Here is an 18,420-nt window from a genome sequence, read left to right as displayed (position 1 = left end):
TTGGTTGGTTGGTTGGTTGGTTGGTTGGTGGTATCAAATCCCAGAGGAAAATGTTACTGCTCAAGACTTTCTCTTCTAAGTCTCTGGAGACCAAATTGAGATTCTCACTTCAGCCTCATTCAAGTTTCAAATTGTTCTCATTAGTTTCTCATTAGTTTTTCCTAAAATTCAGTAGGAGAAATAGTTGAGACCATGACATGAGTCTTATTTGAGACTTAAATGAGAGATCTCATTAATGGCTCATTTTCTTCTCTTTTTTTTAAAAATATATTTTTGGCCTTTTTGCCTTTATTTGACAGAACAGCTGAAGAGAGACAGGAAATGTGGGGAGTGGGGAGCGGGGGAAGACATGCAGGAAATGGTCGACTGGCCGGGAATTGAATTGAATTAAATAAATGGTCTGTCATACCTGGTATGAAATCTCTATCTGTTACAGTTTCTCTCAAATCCACTAAATCTTTGTGAAGTTGTTTCGTTCCAAACAGACTTGTAAAGGAAGGACCATACTGTGAAGTCAAAGAAGAGATCATTTCACATCTAAATATCTGATCTTGAAGTGGTTCAAATGTTTTAATGAGAATTGTAAGTTTGTGGAAAGTTACATTGAAATCTTAATTTTGCAGGGCACTATAAATGTTGATGAAAAGATGAGCTCAGGCTCTTTCTTTGCTCCATCTGAGCTCAACTTGAGACACAAAAACTGAGTCTGACAAAAACAAATGGATGAGGTTAGATTGAGAGAGCTCCCTGATTTCTCCACCTGAGCTCAAAAGGAGTCACAACACTTGAGAAATACCTGAGAATCATTTCATCAGGGAGACTAAGCTGAGACTTTTTGCAACTTTTCTCTGGAGGCAAGAATGAGAAACAGGGGACATAAGCTATAGTCTCATTTTGCTTTCAAACAGATCTCATTGTTGTCTAGGAGACAGAAATGAAACACTTTTGAGATCTCCTCTCTAAATATCTTTTCCTATGGGATACCTTGTAGGGCAGGGATTCTCATAAACTTGAACAGTTGTGGATGATTAAAGATCTGTCTTTCTGATCTCAGTGTTCCTTCACTCTCAGTTATATCATTATTACTGATTTTATCATGTTTTATATTTCCCATTTCTTCGCTCTAGGCTTGGACCACATGACCATGCTGAGACAATAAATGTGTATTAATGTACGACAAAATCGTCCCTGTCCAAAGAGAACCTTAAAGGAACGCTTTTAAATCTAAGAGAGGCTCCTCCATGTATCCTATGACTATGACTATGAAAACAAGAAACAAATTGCCTCTTTCATAAAGAGTTACACCTTAAATTATTCTGGTATTGTAAAGGTTGTAACGACTTGTTGTTGCAGTTTGATAATGAGTGTGTAAACTCCGTGGACAGGGCAGCAGAGCCGTGTGAGGAGATTCTATCCTGGTGGAGACCTGATGGACTTCTTTAATCCACCTCACAACTCAGACCTTGATTCCCCATCAACAGTCACGCAACCCAACAGCCTGGAAGTCCACTGGTTTACAGTCAGGGATCGGACCTCCCTGTTAGCTCAGCTCTCTGGTATGTCGGCACGTTCACACTTCTTCCTTTTTCTTGAGGCATTAAAGATAAATGCTTCTTCTGATCAGTCGTTCTGTACTTTGAAGCACTCACTTCTGGGTCCTCTTGTAGTGGTCACCTGTGTTTGAACCTAGCTGAGTTATGTTTGATAAGGCATGCAAACATAATGTAAGTTATAATAACAAGCTGCTAATTCAGAGGTGTTTTTGAGGACCTAATCATGTGTCAGTGTAACAGTGAGGAAAGAGAACATGTGAATATAAGGTGAGACATCAACAGTTTGAAGGGAATAAATCATTCTTGCATCATACCAAAGAATCCTCTGGGTTGTGTGTCTGTGTGTGCTTGAGGACAAAATGCAAAGCAAACAAAGCCGTTGTCAGGCCCTGGGGAGAAATAGAAAACAAAGAGGATCCCTGTTTTTTTCCACAGTGCATACCACATGAACCTGGAACTAACATCATGAAGTTCCTCTCATGTTGTCCTGTTATCTCTGTTAATGCTATAACTAGAAGCAGCAACGTTTCATGTGGTGACACTGCAGAGATCAGTTTCCTGCACAGAAGATAAATAAACTTTCTTCTAGTTGCTCATTCAGGATATTAATACATTAATGACTCTGTTAATCTTCACTGTTTTGCCTCTAACATCTGTGTGAGTCCAGACGGTGTTGGTGGTATGTTGGTAGTACGAGTGGCTTCTCACAGCAAACACCCTGGAGTCCCTCTAGTGGCAGGTTCTGGGATGAGCTCAGAGGTGCTCACACTGCAGGTAATCTAATGAAAAAACACTTTACTGTGTTTTAATGTTCTCTTAGATTAGTGGATTAAATTCTATACTGTGCTGACAGAGAAAACAAGAGAATAAAATCAACACATAAGAAGTCAGTTAAGTCCAAAGGCATGTTTTGTGTTTCGCTGCATACATTCCCTCGTGGATAAATGAAGCCTATGTCTTGTGAATGTGTCTGCAGGATGTACTGCAGCTGCTCGGGCAGAGAGCTGATGCTCCCTGGGGTGTTTACCTGCAGATCCGTACTCAGCAGCTTCTGGAAGCCTCCCTGGAACTGCTGCACTCAGCCTACAGCAGAGAGGAGCTCTACAGGCCCATCTGGATCAGCATGGAGGGTTTACAGAGCACTGACGACACCAAGGTATGTAGTTCTTACACTACTCACACCTCCATGGACTTAGAGTACATGATATCTGAGCTCCAGTTTCACACTGAAAGTTGTTCCCTCCTGCAGCCATTCTTACTTTTTGCAGAGATTTAAATATGAATCCAGTCTCTTACTTTAAAGGACTATGCCACCAGACTTCCCCAGTCTTTAAAAACGACCCTGAAGCAGCAGCTCTGATGATCTGATAATAATCTAATATAATTATAGCTGCACATTGATGATTTTTAAGTCCAGTCTTGCATTAAGGTCAGATATTTCTCTCTCTCAGACATGAGTCACAGCTCCTTCAGATGCTGCCACAAGACTTTAAAGAGGACCACAGAGCTCATTTCTCTCCTGCTCTTCAGTCTTCAGCTCAGGGTTCCAGATAAGATTTGAATCAGGGTTTTTTCCTTGATCATGTCTAAAGTCTTGGTTGTGGACTTGACTTTGACCACTGTCTCTCTTATAGAGTCTGGACTGCTCGCTGGGTCATGTAGACCAGGGGTTCCCAAACTTTTCAGCCCGGGACCCCCAAAATATAGATGCCAAAGACTTGCGACCCTGACTGTCCCTCAAAGTGATTTAATGTGGCTTCATTTAGCTGGTCTGCAGAAAATGACCCTACCTATATGAGCATGTGTCTGTGTTTCCTGTGCTGTTATGAATTAACCTGCTGCTACTGATGCTTTAGATAATTAACTGTTCACTAACCCTAAACTTAGGAGTCAGCTGGCAACAAAGAAAGGCTGAACACTCATTACACTTTATATTTTCAAGCTTTTATTTCAAGTTTAACTACTCATTTTGTTGATATTTTTTACTATAATGGGTGGTATGTACTATCCATCCATCCATTATCTTGACCGCTTATCCCGTTAGGGATCACCGTGGGCTGGAGCCTATCCCAGCTGACTTCGGGCGGAAGGCAGGTTACACCCTGGACAGGTCGCCAACCTATCACAGGGCTAACACAGAGAGACAGACAACCATTCACGCACACACTCACACCTATGGGCAATTTAGAGTGATCAATCAACCTGAGCATGTTTTTGGATTGTGGGAGGAAGCCGGAGTACCCGGAGAGAACCCACGCATGCACGGGGAGAACATGCAAACTCCACACAGAAGCCGGGGATTTGAACTAGGAACCTTCTAACTGTGAGGCAACAGCGCTACCCACTGCACCACCCACCGTGCAGCCCTTCTGAAATGTACTATTTCTAGATAACTTAAAAAAATAATAACATTCTGGAAGACATCTCATGACCCCTCATTTGTGTCTCGCGACCCTCCAGGGGGTCCCAACCCACACTATGGGAACCCCTGATGTAGACTGATGTAAAGCTGCCTTTAGTAGTTCTAGACCCATAAAGAGGAACTCTGTGCCTCCACTCTGAGGACAGTGACATCAGTTCAGGCATTTTACTGAGCGTTACTTTTAACAAGGATCTGTATAAACCACTTTAAATATACATAAATATATTTTTTTTAAAGTTATGTTTTGGAATTTTGGGCCTTTATTGGACAGGAAAGCTGGAGAGAGACAGAAAATGTGGGGAGTAAAGAGTTAGGGAAGACGTGCAGCAAATAGAGAAGGCTGGGAGACTATGATAGCTTCTGTACATGGGGCGCATGCTTAGATCACTATTGTATATTTTGGTATAATGTTGATAATTAATGCAAACTTCAGGTTTGATGCATCATACATACCGTGCATGTTTCAATACTTCACCATGTTCCTAATAAGGAAATGGAAAAGGAAATGAGAAACAACGGCTGCCAAACTGAGGGAGGAGGTGAATAAGGGTTATTATACATTCACAGTTAGAACTATAGATCATAACCAGTGTGGCTGATGCTGACTGAACACTACAATTTCCTCAGGAGAAGTCAAAGGAAGCTTCAAAGTGTCCTTATTCAGGTTTCTTCAAGAAGTGAAGTATTCAGACGCTTGTATGTGTGCACCTCTTCTCTACACACTCATGTTCATCCTCTCTTATAACCTCTCTCCTCTCTCTCTCAGGAGTTTGCATCCAAAGTAGAGGAGCTGTTCCCGTACGTCACCCTCGTCCTTCAAGAACCAAACTGGCCTCCTCTGATCCCAGAGACAGTGACGGGTTTATCTCAGAGGGTGGCTCTACGTCTGGACTCGCTGCCTGAAGGACAGGAGGCGCTGAGGTCTCTGGTGGAGTTGATGGACAGATACGACCTTATAGTGGAAGACGCCACGAAAACCAGCGCTGCAGAGTTTATTAAAGGACTTCTGACTCAGCGTGAAGGAGGAGCAAACACAAACCTCTACATGATACCAGACCAACCCTGAGGACAAATATGATCACCCCAAAATTCAGCATTAAAAAAGAGGAATGTGTGTTATTCATGTGTTCATCAGTCTCTACTGTTCATGGGTTTAGTTTGAGAAAAATCTTTGAGTTATGTGAAGAGAGAGACAGGCAGAGTGGGAGGCGTCGTCACACAGTGAACATGCTACATACGTGTTGCTTTGACATGTTAACATCTTTTATTCTCAGTTTCCAAAGAAGAAGAAGAAGAAGAAGAAGAAGAAGAAGAAGACTGTGATGCTGTGCAGAACAAACAGTCTCCCACACAGCCAGCGGTGTAATACTCAGAGCTGTTGTCTTTAATAAACGAGTGTTCACGAACAAAGTGGACAGAACAAATATGAAACACCCATCACTAGTTTCAGATGAAATGCAGCTGGGGTCAAAGGTCAAAGCTTCACTGTTTAAAGGGTTCATAACTCAGCGTGTCAATAAGGCAGGGTCATAATCAATGAACTTCACAAATATAAAAAAAGGGTAGACTGAAGAGGACAAGGAGACCGCAAGTCTTCAGAGATGAGGAGAGGAGAGGTAGGAGGACAGGAGGGGGGACGTTACTCCAGGATATATGAGCCAGACTGTCAGGGAGGATGTAAACTAGAACAATTAGATGCTTTAAGATTTGGACACACTGCTCAGACGTGTAAGGGAGGAGAAGGTGCACGGATGAACAGATGGATCATGAGTGAGAGCAATGTAAGAGAGGGATGTAACCAAAGTGTTGCAACTGCAGAGGAAACCACAATGTGACGTGTGAGGTGACGAAAAGGGAAGTACAAGTTCAACAAAAAATCTGATATAAGCTGTTTAGGTGGTGAACCAGTGGAGGGGAGAGAGACCAGTTATCTGTGAGTAGATCTGAAGAGATCCACATTCACAGCAGGAGTCATAAACGCTGCAGTGGATACTAAACCACAAACTCAAAGGACACAGATCATGGAAACCCATCTAGTATGGGAGGTAGAACCCTCAGTTATCAGGCCCCTCTCCTTTGGAATCATCTACCAGTCGGGGTCTTTGAGGCAGACACCCTCTCTACTTTCAATAGTAGGCTTCAAACTTATAGTTAGAGCTGGATCAGGCTTGGACCAGGTCTTAGTTATGCTGCTATAGGCTTAGACTGACACACTGGGATCCTGTCTTTCCCTCTCTCTCCTCTCTCTGCCTGTCTCTTACTTTAACTCTTCCTGTCCCATTAAAGTTACTAACCATAGACCTTTCTGGAGTCCCTGAGCTCCCTTGTCTCGTAGGTTCCTCTGGATCTCTGCTGTAGATTCCTTTTTGGGGTCTGTTATTCATCCTTTCTTTCTTTCCTTCTTTCATTCCTTTTTCCTTTCCTTTCCTTTCCTTCCTTCCTTCCTTCCTTCCTTCCTTCCTTCCTTCCTTCCTTCCTTCCTTCCTTCCTTCCTTCCTTCCTTCCTTCCTTCCTTCCTTCCTTCCCTTCCTTTCTTTCATTCTTTCCTTCCTTCCTTTCTTTCTTTCTTTCCTTCCCTTCCTTCCTTCATTCCTTTCTTTCTTTCTTTCTTTCTTTCTTTCCTTCCTTCCTTTCTGGCTTTCTTTCTTTCCTTCCTTCCTTCCTTCCTTCCTTCCTTCCTTCCTTCCCTTCCTTTCTTTCATTCTTTCCTTCCTTCCTTTCTTTCTTTCTTTCCTTCCCTTCCTTCATTCCTTCCTTCCTTCCCTTCCTTTCTTTCATTCTTTCCTTCCTTCCTTTCTTTCTTTCTTTCTTTCCTTCCTTCCTACACTTCCTTCCATCCTTCCTTTCTTTCTTCTTTCTTTCTTTCTTTCTTTCTTTCTTTCCTTCCTTCCTTCCTTCCTTCCTTCCTTCCTTCCTTCCTTCCTTCCTTCCTTCCTTCCTTCCTTCCTTCCTTCCTTCCTTCCTTCCTTCCTTCCCTTCCTTTCTTTCATTCTTTCCTTCCTTCCTTTCTGTCTTTCCTGCCTTCCCTTCCTTCCTTCATTCCTTTCTTTCTTTCTTTCTTTCTTTCTTTCCTTCCTTTCTGTCTTTCTTTCTTTCCTTCCTTCCTTCCTTTCTTTCTTTCTTTCTTTCTTTCTTTCTTTCCTTCCTTTCTGTCTTTCTGTCTTTCTTTCTTTCCTTCCTTCCTTCCTTTCTTTCTTTCTTTCTTTCTTTCTCCTTTTCTTATCCCGTCCTTTCCTTCTATCATTCCTTCACCATTGTATTCTCCTCTTTTTCTTTCTTCTGGTCTCCCTCTCTTCTCGCTTGTCTTAGACCTTTCTGGGGTCCCTGAGCTCCATTGTCTCGTAGGTTCCTCTGGATCTCTGCTGCTGTGGACGTGCCAGACTCCAGCTGCTACAACTACTACTATCCATCTCCCCACTATCATCTCTCTCTCTCTCTCTCTCTTCATCTCCCTCTATCCCTCTCTCCAACACGGTCTCAGCAGATGTGTGTCTAACATGAGTCTGGTCCTGTTGGAGGTTTCTGCCTGTTAAAGGAAGTTTGTCCTTGCCACTGTAACTTGCTAAATGCTGCAAAGTGCTCTGCTCATAGTCAGAAGTGAATCAGGCTTGGACCAGATCTTAGTTATGCTGCTATAGGCTTAGAGTGCCGGGGGAACTGACTCACTGGGATCCTGTTTATTTGTGCACAAACAAAGTTCAGATAAGCCTCAGTGTTTTCTGAAGTCATGTTGTTGCACTTTATATAATATCGACTCTGTTCTTATTGCATGTTTTCCTATAATCTTAGTATCAAAACAAAGTGTCAGAAGTTTGAACGCAGGTTTGATCTTTGGATGACTGACAGTGAATGGTACCATGTTGTATGAACAGCAGTTTGAGTCCACTCCTATCTCTAAACTGGCCTGGAGAGCTCCACTGACTGACTACAGCTGCGTGCTGCAGAGAGCCATCGACAGGCCGTCAGCTTCTATATCATAGGTGGGACTGTCTGTACTCGAGGCCTGCTCTAGGCTTGTTTGCGTCATGGGGGTAGACTGCCGTCTGTTCCTCGTCAGGTACTGGCTGCAGGAGCAGAAGCTGTGGTAGAAAGTGGAGGAGAGGCCGGCGATGTCAGTGGAGATGTAGGGCAGAACCTCTGGAGAGGCTTGGTTGTAGTAACTGATCTGGAGGTAAGATAAAAGAACAGAGAGGTTAGGAGAGATATGTGGATGTAACCTGACCCGTTAATCATTAAGAGGAGTGTCTGTCGTACGATGGAGGTGTTGTTTTTGGTCTCTAGAATGGTGAATCCAGCACACAGAACCTCTCCTCTGTTAATCCCCTCAGCTGGAGGGTGAGTGGGCAGAGACACTGAGCGCAGGGCGATGACATACGGATCTCTGCAGGGGGAAAGAATCAAAGGTTGATCCTGCAGCTCGTGCCTCGTCGTCGACTCTGATCTCAGCCGCTCGGTCACTGAACTCACCCGATGCCACACGGCTTCCTCTTGGACGCCAACAAGATGAAGTCCTGGAGAACCCCTTCCCCCTGACAGGCTGAAGGTGGGAGCAGGCCTCCGTGATGCACTGATGGAGTCACCACGCGGTACAAGAAGTCGTCATCGTCAACCCGGTGGATTAACTCACAGTTCCTGATTTAAAAAGAGAGACAGCACTGATGAGGACGTTGATGAAATGTGGATTATTTGAAAAATAGAGACTACGATGGTTTAGAAGGATGAAACACTTTTAAATAAATTTGCATTGCACCTCCCAGCCACTGTAAGAGACAATATCTTGGCTTCATCATATGAAGAACAGTCAAACACTTGTTCTCTCTCTGCAGCTTCTCACGTCTGCACGGTTAATCTGACGCTCCAACCACACATCCAGCACTCTGACCTTTCTGCAGGCCGTGCAGGAGCAGTTTGCAAAGCTTGAAAACATTGTGTGTGTGTGTGTGAGAGAGAGAGCATTACTGATAATGTGTGTCCCATTTGGTTCTGTTGCTCAGCTCAGCCAGCAGACAAAAGGCTCTGCGTGCAGGAACATCCACCTCTGACTCCACCCGGATACTCAAGATGGACTTCTGCTCCAGGGTGAAGAGACGAACCTGAGGAAAGAGAAACACTCTGACTCTCAGGGGGGGACGGGGACGAGATGAATCAGCCTGACACATGAAGAAGACACTCGTCCTCGGAGGGAGGGAGGGAGCAGCACGTACCTTATCTTTCTCAGAGCTCAGGCGCCACTTTTTTCTTGCAGCCAACATCTTCAGAGCTGACACATTGTTGTAGCTTATATAAACCTGGAAACACACAAACACACACACACATGAAGGGAGCATGAAGAGTGTAACCACAGTCTAGCATACCTCACCGTACCTCTCCACATGAGACCGTCAGTTCTGCATCCATCACAACACATGAGGTCGTTACCTGTCCTGTAGGATCTCCACACCTTGGTTTCTCTCACCTGGTTTCTGGGATCCCAGGGAACAGACAGAGGCCCCTCAGTCTGCTTCCGGGAGATGATGTACTTCCTGAAACAAAGAAAGAAGAACAATGTAACCTGTGTTGAGAATGTTGGATCTGAAAGTTAACAAAGATCTTCAAAAGCATCATCAGACGGGGCAACCTGTCCAATCGGATCTTCTTCCTGGCTATGGCTTCTTGAAAGCGTCGCTCCCCTTCCTGTAAAGGATAGAACAAGAGAAAGGATGAATTCAAAATCTACTCATCTTGTAAAAGGTTTGTCAAATTCAAACCTCAGTTTATGATGCAGATGTTCTGTTGTACATCTAAAGACCTCAGTGGAAGTCCTCTCTCCTCTTCTCCTTCTCTACTACAGAGCTGAACTGCTGCTTATATGACCTTTGAGTCTCAAAGTTACATCCTTCTACACAGCACACTGCACTTGTTGATATCATTAAGCAATCCAGATGAATGTGAAGTAATTCATGCACATTCTTTCTCTCATGTGCACGCTTCTTATTTGAGTTACATCCTGTTATAGGCCACGGGATTATTTAAACAAGCAGGGGGAGTGAAAACAAGAACACCGTGCTCATGCAGGTCTAAAGTCTGGGTTCGGTGCTCTCATCCTTCTGTCATAAATCCTGGTTTATCATTTACACATCTGAATCCTGAATGATCAAACATGTAGAAACCTGGGAGGGTTGTTCTCCGGGTAACCTCAGTCTTGGTATGTCGGCCGAGAATGCCGTCAGTGTATCTTGTAAAAAACAAAGTACTCTTATCATCAGATCCACTGATACACTGCAGCTTCACCCTCCATAGTGTGAATCATAAATGTGAGAACACTATAACAAGAGCTGCTGCAATAACAAACGGTTGATCCTCCTGGGAATTTACAGTGATGGTGTTGTTCCTTTGAAATTGTCACCATGTTTATATAATAATAATAATAATAATAATAATAATAATAATAATAATAATAATAATAATAATGTTATTTTTTATTATTTTTATTATTATTATTATTTTAATTATTTTGATATTATTAATACAATTATTTCTTATTATTATTATCATTATAATAATTATTATAATAATAATAATTATTATTATCATTATTATTGTTGTTGTTATTATTATTATTATAATTATTTTATTATAATAATAGTAATAATTATATATATATATATATATATATATATAATTATTACTGTTATTATTATTGTTAGTATCATTATTATTAATTTTGTATTTTTTAATCATCATAATTATCATAATTATTATTTTCTAATTTTCTACTCATAATAATAGTTATTATTACTATTATTATTGTTTTAACAAATTTAAAGCTGCTGTGAGGAGCTTTTGTTTCGTATCGGTTCTGGCGCCCCCTTGTGGACAGAGTGATACCTCTTATTTCTTGTCCTAAACATGCAAAAGTAGTGTTTTCAACAAAAGCCTCATCCTGTTGTGTTCAACAGTCAACTTTCTCAGGCAATGTGATTATTTTCCATGAAAACTGAGAAATAAAGTTTGTTTCTGAAGCAAGATGTCCATCATCTGGTCTGACACCTACCCCCTCAGGGCGGTTTCAGGCATTAAAAATTACAACAGAGAAGGTGTCAGTGTTGCTGCTGATGGTCTTGTTTGCCATTGAAGGTCATAAAGAGGCATCAGTATCAATTTCTCAGTCAGTTCAAAACTCCTCACAGGGCCTTTAATGTATGTTATCTATTTAGTTACATATTCATTTTTAGTGCTTAGCTTTAACTAATTTTTATTTTTGCTTTCTACTCTTACTGATTTTATTAATTTTACTGGATTGATTTTATTTTATCTTTAAGTATCTTTTTCATGATTATGTATTTTATTATACACATTTCAAGTCAAGTCAAGTCAAACTGTATTTATAGAGCAAATATAAAAAAACAACCACAGTCGGCCAAAGTGCTGTACAAGCTTAAAAACACTATCAATAAAAAAAAAATAGTAATTAAAAAAGAATAGATATTAAAACCACAATAGATAACACAAGAAAAAAGCCACAATAAATAAAAAGCAAAATAAAATGTTGGAGGTGGGTTTTAAGTATTTCACTTGTTTTCTGTCTCTCTGTGTTTGTGTGAAGCTTGTATGTATCAAAGGTGCTGTATAAATAAAGCTGAGCTGAGTTCAGTTGAGGTGTTGATGTCGGGTAAAGTTTATCGCTCTGATCTTTGATCAACCACACCTTCAGACCTGTCCAGCCTCACCTCTACATCTCTAAAGATTAGATCAGTAAAACTGGGACAATAAAAGCTGTGTGTGTTACACTGTGGTTAGAACGGAGTTTGTTCTGACTTTGCTTTGTGCCCTGCCATTAAATCTTGTTCATATCCCATGTTTTGTGACTTATACTGAAGGCTGCAGAGAGTACTGTAATGTATGCAGCCCTGCAATAATAGCATTAAAGTCACTAACCATAGACCTTTCTGCATGCAGGCCTGCTCACCGTACCTAAAGTCTCTAAAAGTAGTATGGGGGGTAGAGCCTTCAGTTATCAGGCCCCTCTCCTTTGGAATCATCTACCAGTCAGGGTCCGGGAGGCAGACACCCTCTCTACTTTTAAGAGTAGGCTTCAAACTTTCCTTTTTGATAAAGCTTATAGTTAGAGCTGGATCAGGCTTAGACCAGCTCTTAGTTATGCTGCTATAGGCTTAGACTGACACACTGGGATCCTGTCTTTCTCTCTCTCTCCTCTCTCTGCCTGTCTCTCACTTTAACTCTTCCTGTCCCATTAAAGTTACTAACCATAGACCTTTCTGGAGTCACTGAGCTCCCTTGTCTCGTGGGTTCCTCTGGATCTCTGCTGTAGATTCCTTTTTTGGGTCCTTCTTTCTTTCGTTCTTTCCTTTTTGCTTTCTTCCTTCTTTCTTTCATTCCTTTGTTTTCTTTCTTTCTTTCTTTTGCTCTTTCATTCTTTCCCTCTTTCTTTCTTTCATTCCATTCTTCTTTTTTCTTTCATTCATTCCTTTGTTCTTTCTTTCTTTCTTTCTTTCTTTCTTTCTTTCTTTCTCTGTCTCCTTTTCTTATCCCGTCCTTTCCTTCAGTCATTCCTTCACCATTTATTCTCCTCTTTTTCTTTCTTCTGGTCTCCCTCTCTTCTCTCTTTTCTTAGACCTTTCTGGAGTCCCTGAGCTCCCTTGTCTCGTAGGTTCCTCTGGATCTCTGCTGCTGTGGACGTTCCAGACTCCAGCTGCTACAACTACTACTATCTGTCTCCCCACTATCATCTCTCTCTCTTTCTTCATCTCCCTCTATCCCTCTCTCCAACACGGTCTCAGCAGATGTGTGTCTAACATGAGTCTGGTCCTGCTGGAGGTTTCTGCCTGTTAAAGGAAGTTTGTCCTTGCCACTGTAACTTGCTAAATGCTGCAAAGTGCTCTGCTCATGGTGGATTAAGATGAGACCAGACTGAGTCCTGTTTGGAAGATGGGACTGGATCTGATCCGGTCTTGATGTCATGTTAATGAAATGTAGGAGACTTGATATCTTGTTCCAGTTAGAGAGAAAACTGAAACACTTATGTGGTTTGTGTTTAAACTGTCGAGTTTAAAACAGCTGCAGGCCAAAATCTTTTACAATTAGTATCAAGTTGAAACTGGTTTCTAAGTATGAATCTTTGGTTCATTCAGTCTTAAACAAATGTCCTCCAAAACACCACCAAACCTGTATTTCAATCACATTACTCCTGGTACGTCTTGGCCTGCTCTTATGACCCGTAGGAGATGATGCCGCCCCCCCCTGAGAACTATTCACCTTTTGCATTCATCACATCAGAGCACTGTCTGCTCTCTTCTTTCTTTCTTAGTGTCTGCTGAAAAACAGCCTCTCTAACAGAGACACAAACTCTGTGCAGTAAAGAAGAGCTGCTCGGTTTGCACGAAGCATTCCATCATGATTATAAAAAGTGGCAATCCAAACAGAATACACATATCATCACCTCCATCAGAGCAGACAGGGCAAAAAGAGACATCAGATACTGATCTTCAGGGAGCTGATCACACATCAGTCATCAGGTCAAAGAGATTCTGCTGAACCGGTTGGTGCTGAAGGTTCAGAGATTATAAATGCAGGATGTCTCAGTGTGTTTTACTCCACCAGCTGACTCACCAGGGGTTCAGGTCTTATCCGTGGTAGCGTCCGTGGCTTCTCGTGGTCATCCAGGACCTCGAAGGTCATGAACGCAGAGTTAATGTGTCGGTTGGGTCCAACCCCTTGGTAGGCCTCTGCACGCACCCCCACCTCAATACTGAAGAACACATTAAAGTCATCAGATTAAATCTTTCTGATCACTCTTTTTCTTTAATGCACAATGCAAACATTTGGGGAAAATCACTTTGAGCGAGTAGGAGGGGAAAACGATACTTAAGGCATGGGACTGGTGCAAACCTGGAAGAGCAACACGCAACAAAGAGAACAAAGACCTTTAACTGAGGGTCCAAGAGGGAGAGCTATCTTTAAGACAAGTACTGCAAAGATGTCTGTACATCCGTCTGTTTATATATGGCAGTGAAATAAATGCAGAAACTGTCAAAACACTCATCTCCTGCCCAAACCTCATCATGTTCCAGAGTGTATTTGTGAAAATTGTACCAGGTTTGTCTGGATTTGATAATCAAAGTGGATTTCTAACTGATCTTCCTGTTTTTGCGTTTATGGTCTGGACGGAGTGATACCTGTTCTTAAAGGCGTTGTTGACGATAGCCCTGAGCAGCAGTCTGTCTCCAACCTGAGACGGTCCTCTGAAGGTGAACATGTCGATGGTCCTCAAAGTCGGGTGAGCCTGACACAGACGGCTGCGTGGAGACAAAGTGAGAGATTGCACCAGACAATTGTTTCCCCTGAAAGTGACCTTCAGGAAATAATTATCTAGAGTCTTAAAAAAGAAGTCCTGGAACAGATAGATGGAGACTCGTACCAGGGGAAGATCTAACAGCCATGTTTAAAGGTGACATATCACGCTTTTTTCATCAACATATATTGGTCTAAGAGGTCCCCAAAACATGTCTTTAAAGTTTATGCTCAAAAAAACACTTTGAAATCAGATTTTGGTCTGCCTGAAAAACCCTCTTCTTCAGTCCTCCTCACAACACTCTGTTTTCTCTCTGACCACGCCCCCTCAGGAAGTGGATGTGCCTCGGCTGTCCAGCACGTTGATCTAATGTTTACATGTTGGCTGAATATACACGGCTGCTCAGAGATCACGTTACTTCAACCCTCTGAATCTGATCCAGAATCTGATCCTGACGGAGAGGCTCCTGCAGCAGGACCTTTCTGAAGGATTGGTCACAGATTTAGTGTTTCTTGTTGTTTTATTTATCAGTATGTCTGCGTGTGTCTTGGTACACAGCTACGAACATGTAGCTATGTGGCTATGCTAACTAGCGCTAGCACTTATCCATGATAAATAAAAATCACCCACTAGATCTTCAAATCTGCAGACGTGGGGAGTAAAACCGACCTCTGCCAGAAAGGCAGCCGGACCTTTCTGAAGGATTGGTCACAGATTTAGAGTTTCTTGTTGTTTTATTTGTCAGTATGTAGACGTGTGTCTTGGTACACAGCTACAGCTACAGCTATGAACATGTAGCTATGTGGCTATGCTAATTAGCGCTAGCACTTATCCATGACAAATAAAAATCATCCACTAGATCTTCAAATCTGCAGACGTGGGGAGTAAAACCGACCTTTGTGTTTATTAAGACAGCCTACAACTAGCATGCCTCTCTCCTAAGCTCCTTGTTAGCACACATGTGTGCAGGTAATGAAAAACGGAGGAGGGATTCAGTATTATTTTATACAGTCTATGGGCTGAACAAGCTCCGAGCTCTGACTCCGTGACAGACCGGATATTGTTGTTACGTAACAAAAACATGGAAGTCTGAAACGGCTGGTTTCAGCACACATTTACAGAAAGGTGGAGAAATCAGAACAGGGGCAGAATGGATTCTTTTCATTTTCAGGGGGTTTGTAGACATGGACACATATTTCAGGTAGAGAACCATTAAAAAGTCAATTTTGCATGATATGTCACCTTTAAAGACATAAAGAGTGTTTGGCGTTTTTTTCACTACCTCTGCTCAAAAATATTTGAAACAATGAATTGAGTGTAAAAATATTTTCCCATTAGCATCGTTCAATCAATAACTCCATGTTTTCTTTCTAGCTCAAAGCTTCTTCATTCATAAAGCCCGACCTGGGAGCTTTGTACAGGTGTGTGTACCTGTGTGTATGACTGAGTGTGTGCAAGTAAAAGCCTGACTCTGTGGTTTCAAATGAAGAATTTAAAATGTGTGTGTGTGTGTGTGTGTGTGTGTTTGTACCTGGCAGCTATCATAGCTACGTTCACCATCCAGGCCATGATCTGTCCTCCAAACGTGTTCACCTGATGGTTCAATAAACAGAGACCATGAAACCTAAACTCTAAAGCAGGCATGTCCAAACTACGGCCCGGGGGCCAATTACGGCCCAAAGTCCATTTATTTATGGCCCCAAGCTTCCATCTTAAAAAGTGTTATTTATAGCACAGAGATGAATCACATTCTGAATCATCTGTACATTTGCAGTTTCTTTCAAGCGCACAAACAAAACTAAAGTCAATCCAGAAACATCTCAAAAAGCTTCATATGGACTACCTGTCCAAAGCCAAAGCTCTGGGGATTCTGCAAGACGGCAATAAAGAAGAAACACAAGAACTCTTAAAGCTGACAGGTTTTCAGATTAATGTTTTTATCATGATGTGAAAATGTTCTTGGTGAACACCTAAATGTTCAGAAGACACAAAAGAGAACACAAGACAAGATCAAAATCAGGAATGATGATCCCACTTGGGTCAGATCAGCCGAGCGGTTCGGCCCAGCACCCGGGCCGTGAGAGCAGTCAGACCGAAGGATCCAACGCGCCGCGGGAGACCCAGGCCAGGGGACAAGCCAAGGACCCAGACCGGAAGCAAACAGGTACCGCCGGAGCACCCAGGGCGACCCCCAGATCACCCAGCAGGAGGAAAGGGGGGCGAGGGGGGAGAGATCCCGCAGCCCCCCCAAGGAACACCTCCACAACACCGCCCCCACAGCCCCCCAAGACAGAGCCAAAGGAGCCACCAGGGCCGAGGGGGCCCAGCACCAGGAGCAGGCAGCCGGGCAGGACCAGGACCAGAGCCCGCCAACCGGTGCACCGGAGCGGAGGGAGGGCAGAGGCGGCAGGGCCAATCCCCCCCGCCCCCCTCCAGCCGGCCCGACCACTCCCCCCAGCCACGCCCCCCATCCGCGCCCCGCGACTGATGGACCAGGCCGCGGGGGCATGGAGGGACACCCCAATGGCTGCTGTACTAACATCCCCCCAGCTGCGCGCCACCCCACCCCCGAAGAGGACCGCGAGGGAACCCCCGGGAAACCCGGCCCCGAGGGCGGCTGCGGACCAGGCCCCGGCAGGGGAGGGGACAGAAGGGGGACGGAGGGTGACAGGGACACCAGCCACCCACCCAGCCCCGATGGACCCCCAACGAGTAGGGCCGAGCCAAACACTAAGGCCCCGCCAAACCTGATCTGTGTGTGTGTCATATGATTTGAATTTTGTTTTGTTTTGTTTGTTGTATGTATGTTTGCTAGTGAGGTGGATTAAAATAGGGGGGGCTTTCCTCCTGTGTGTCTGACATTTCTCCTTTTGTTCTTGTGATAAATAGAAAAACAATAAATGGGTCACCTGATGGTTGGCGTGTGGCGGAAGAACCAGCTCCACACTCTCCACCTTGGTCTTCTCTGCTGCCACTGCATTGGCTTCTGCCGTAACATCAGCTGACACACACACACACACACACACACACACACACACACACTTTCAATAACATGTAAGGTTTTCAGGGATATGTATGTGAGGTAGCATACTGTGTCAGACCTACCCTGCTGGATGGACCCGTGGGAGAGCAGGTCTTTGATGATGTCATCGTGCACCATCCGTACCCGCCGCCTCTCAGCGGCGACGCTGTACTCAACCTGCTCCTTCTGAGTGCGAGGTACAGAGGGCTTCAAGATCACCTGTGTCAGCACATGTGATGGAACATTTAACAAACACACACACACACTCACAGGTGTGGTCAGGACATCAACCATGTTCTTCATTTCTAAAAGGGGCATGACCTCCTCCATCATCTCTCACCTTCTGTCCCGTGTCAGTGCGCTGCGTGACGAAGGTGGCGTAGGCGTGACAAACTCTCCAGTGGCGATCAGAGAACAAGTCCTCACAGCTCACCTGTACGCCCACCTTCAGAAGAACAGATGATACATCAGTTTAAGCTCAAAGAACAAACATGCAGTTTTAAGACTTTTATATGTAATCCATGTGAGCATCATTTCACTTCTACAAGAAGAAGAAGAAGAAGTCAAGTAACCACTGAGATCTGTAACCTCAAAGATAGTGATGTTTAAAGCAGGAGGGTGTCCAGTTAAAGGGATATTTCAGTGTTTTTGAAGTAGGGTCAGTTCAGCTCGGCCTCTCTAATGAGAACCTGCAGGAGAAACAGCAGCAAGCTAGGCTACAGATTTAAATCTTCCTTCCCTCTGTAAACTCATAAAGGTCTGCACTAAACTACGGGGCGCCGTTTGTAAAGTTGTGCTCACTGAAAATAACAGAATCATTTCTCCATATTTAAATACAAAATGTCACAAAAATGTAGAAGGAACTTTTAATAATTATTTTTATAAAATCAAATTTAGAGGAACATTTGTGATTTTCCTTTCTTTTTAATTTTGTTGTTAAAAAATATATTAAGTTAAAATCATTGATAAATTCAAATGCTACATCTAAATGTTAAATATAAATCTAAATGTTAAATATAAATCTAAATGTTAAATCAAAATGTTAAATATAAATGTTAAATATAAATATAAATGTAAAATATAAATATAAATGTTAAACATAAATGTTAAATATAAATATAAATGTTAAATA

The 18,420-nt window shown here is 42.9% G+C and overlaps 2 protein-coding genes across 3 annotated transcripts in view; one reads left to right on the top strand and one right to left on the bottom strand.

Moving 5' to 3' along the window:
- The window catches only part of fam151a (family with sequence similarity 151 member A), a 6,870-nt gene extending 1,776 nt beyond the window's left edge, over nt 1-5,094 (top strand). The window contains exons 2-5 of the mRNA XM_034702953.1: nt 1,386-1,556; nt 2,221-2,327; nt 2,530-2,709; nt 4,742-5,094. Of these exons, the coding sequence (XP_034558844.1) occupies nt 1,386-1,556; nt 2,221-2,327; nt 2,530-2,709; nt 4,742-5,041 (758 nt within the window). The 3' untranslated portion in view covers nt 5,042-5,094. The remainder of the gene's footprint in view (nt 1-1,385; nt 1,557-2,220; nt 2,328-2,529; nt 2,710-4,741) is intronic.
- Nucleotides 5,095-7,599: 2,505 nt separating this feature from the next.
- LOC117826848 (acyl-coenzyme A thioesterase 11-like) overlaps nt 7,600-18,420 on the bottom strand; it is a 16,843-nt gene continuing 6,022 nt past the window's right edge. For both annotated transcript variants that reach the window (XM_034703226.1, XM_034703227.1), the window contains exons 5-17: nt 17,629-17,733; nt 17,372-17,507; nt 17,176-17,267; nt 15,798-15,859; nt 14,151-14,270; nt 13,585-13,723; nt 9,593-9,648; nt 9,431-9,497; nt 9,180-9,263; nt 8,935-9,068; nt 8,443-8,607; nt 8,230-8,356; nt 7,600-8,140 (exon numbers count right to left, since the gene is read on the bottom strand). In XM_034703226.1, coding sequence (XP_034559117.1) covers nt 7,901-8,140; nt 8,230-8,356; nt 8,443-8,607; nt 8,935-9,068; nt 9,180-9,263; nt 9,431-9,497; nt 9,593-9,648; nt 13,585-13,723; nt 14,151-14,270; nt 15,798-15,859; nt 17,176-17,267; nt 17,372-17,507; nt 17,629-17,733 — 1,527 coding nt within the window. In that variant the 3' untranslated portion in view covers nt 7,600-7,900. The remainder of the gene's footprint in view (nt 8,141-8,229; nt 8,357-8,442; nt 8,608-8,934; nt 9,069-9,179; nt 9,264-9,430; nt 9,498-9,592; nt 9,649-13,584; nt 13,724-14,150; nt 14,271-15,797; nt 15,860-17,175; nt 17,268-17,371; nt 17,508-17,628; nt 17,734-18,420) is intronic.

This window comes from Notolabrus celidotus, chromosome 15, assembly GCF_009762535.1.
Source record: "Notolabrus celidotus isolate fNotCel1 chromosome 15, fNotCel1.pri, whole genome shotgun sequence".
NCBI classification, from domain to species: domain Eukaryota; kingdom Metazoa; phylum Chordata; class Actinopteri; order Labriformes; family Labridae; genus Notolabrus; species Notolabrus celidotus.
This window is presented reverse-complemented; position numbering and strand designations above follow the sequence as displayed.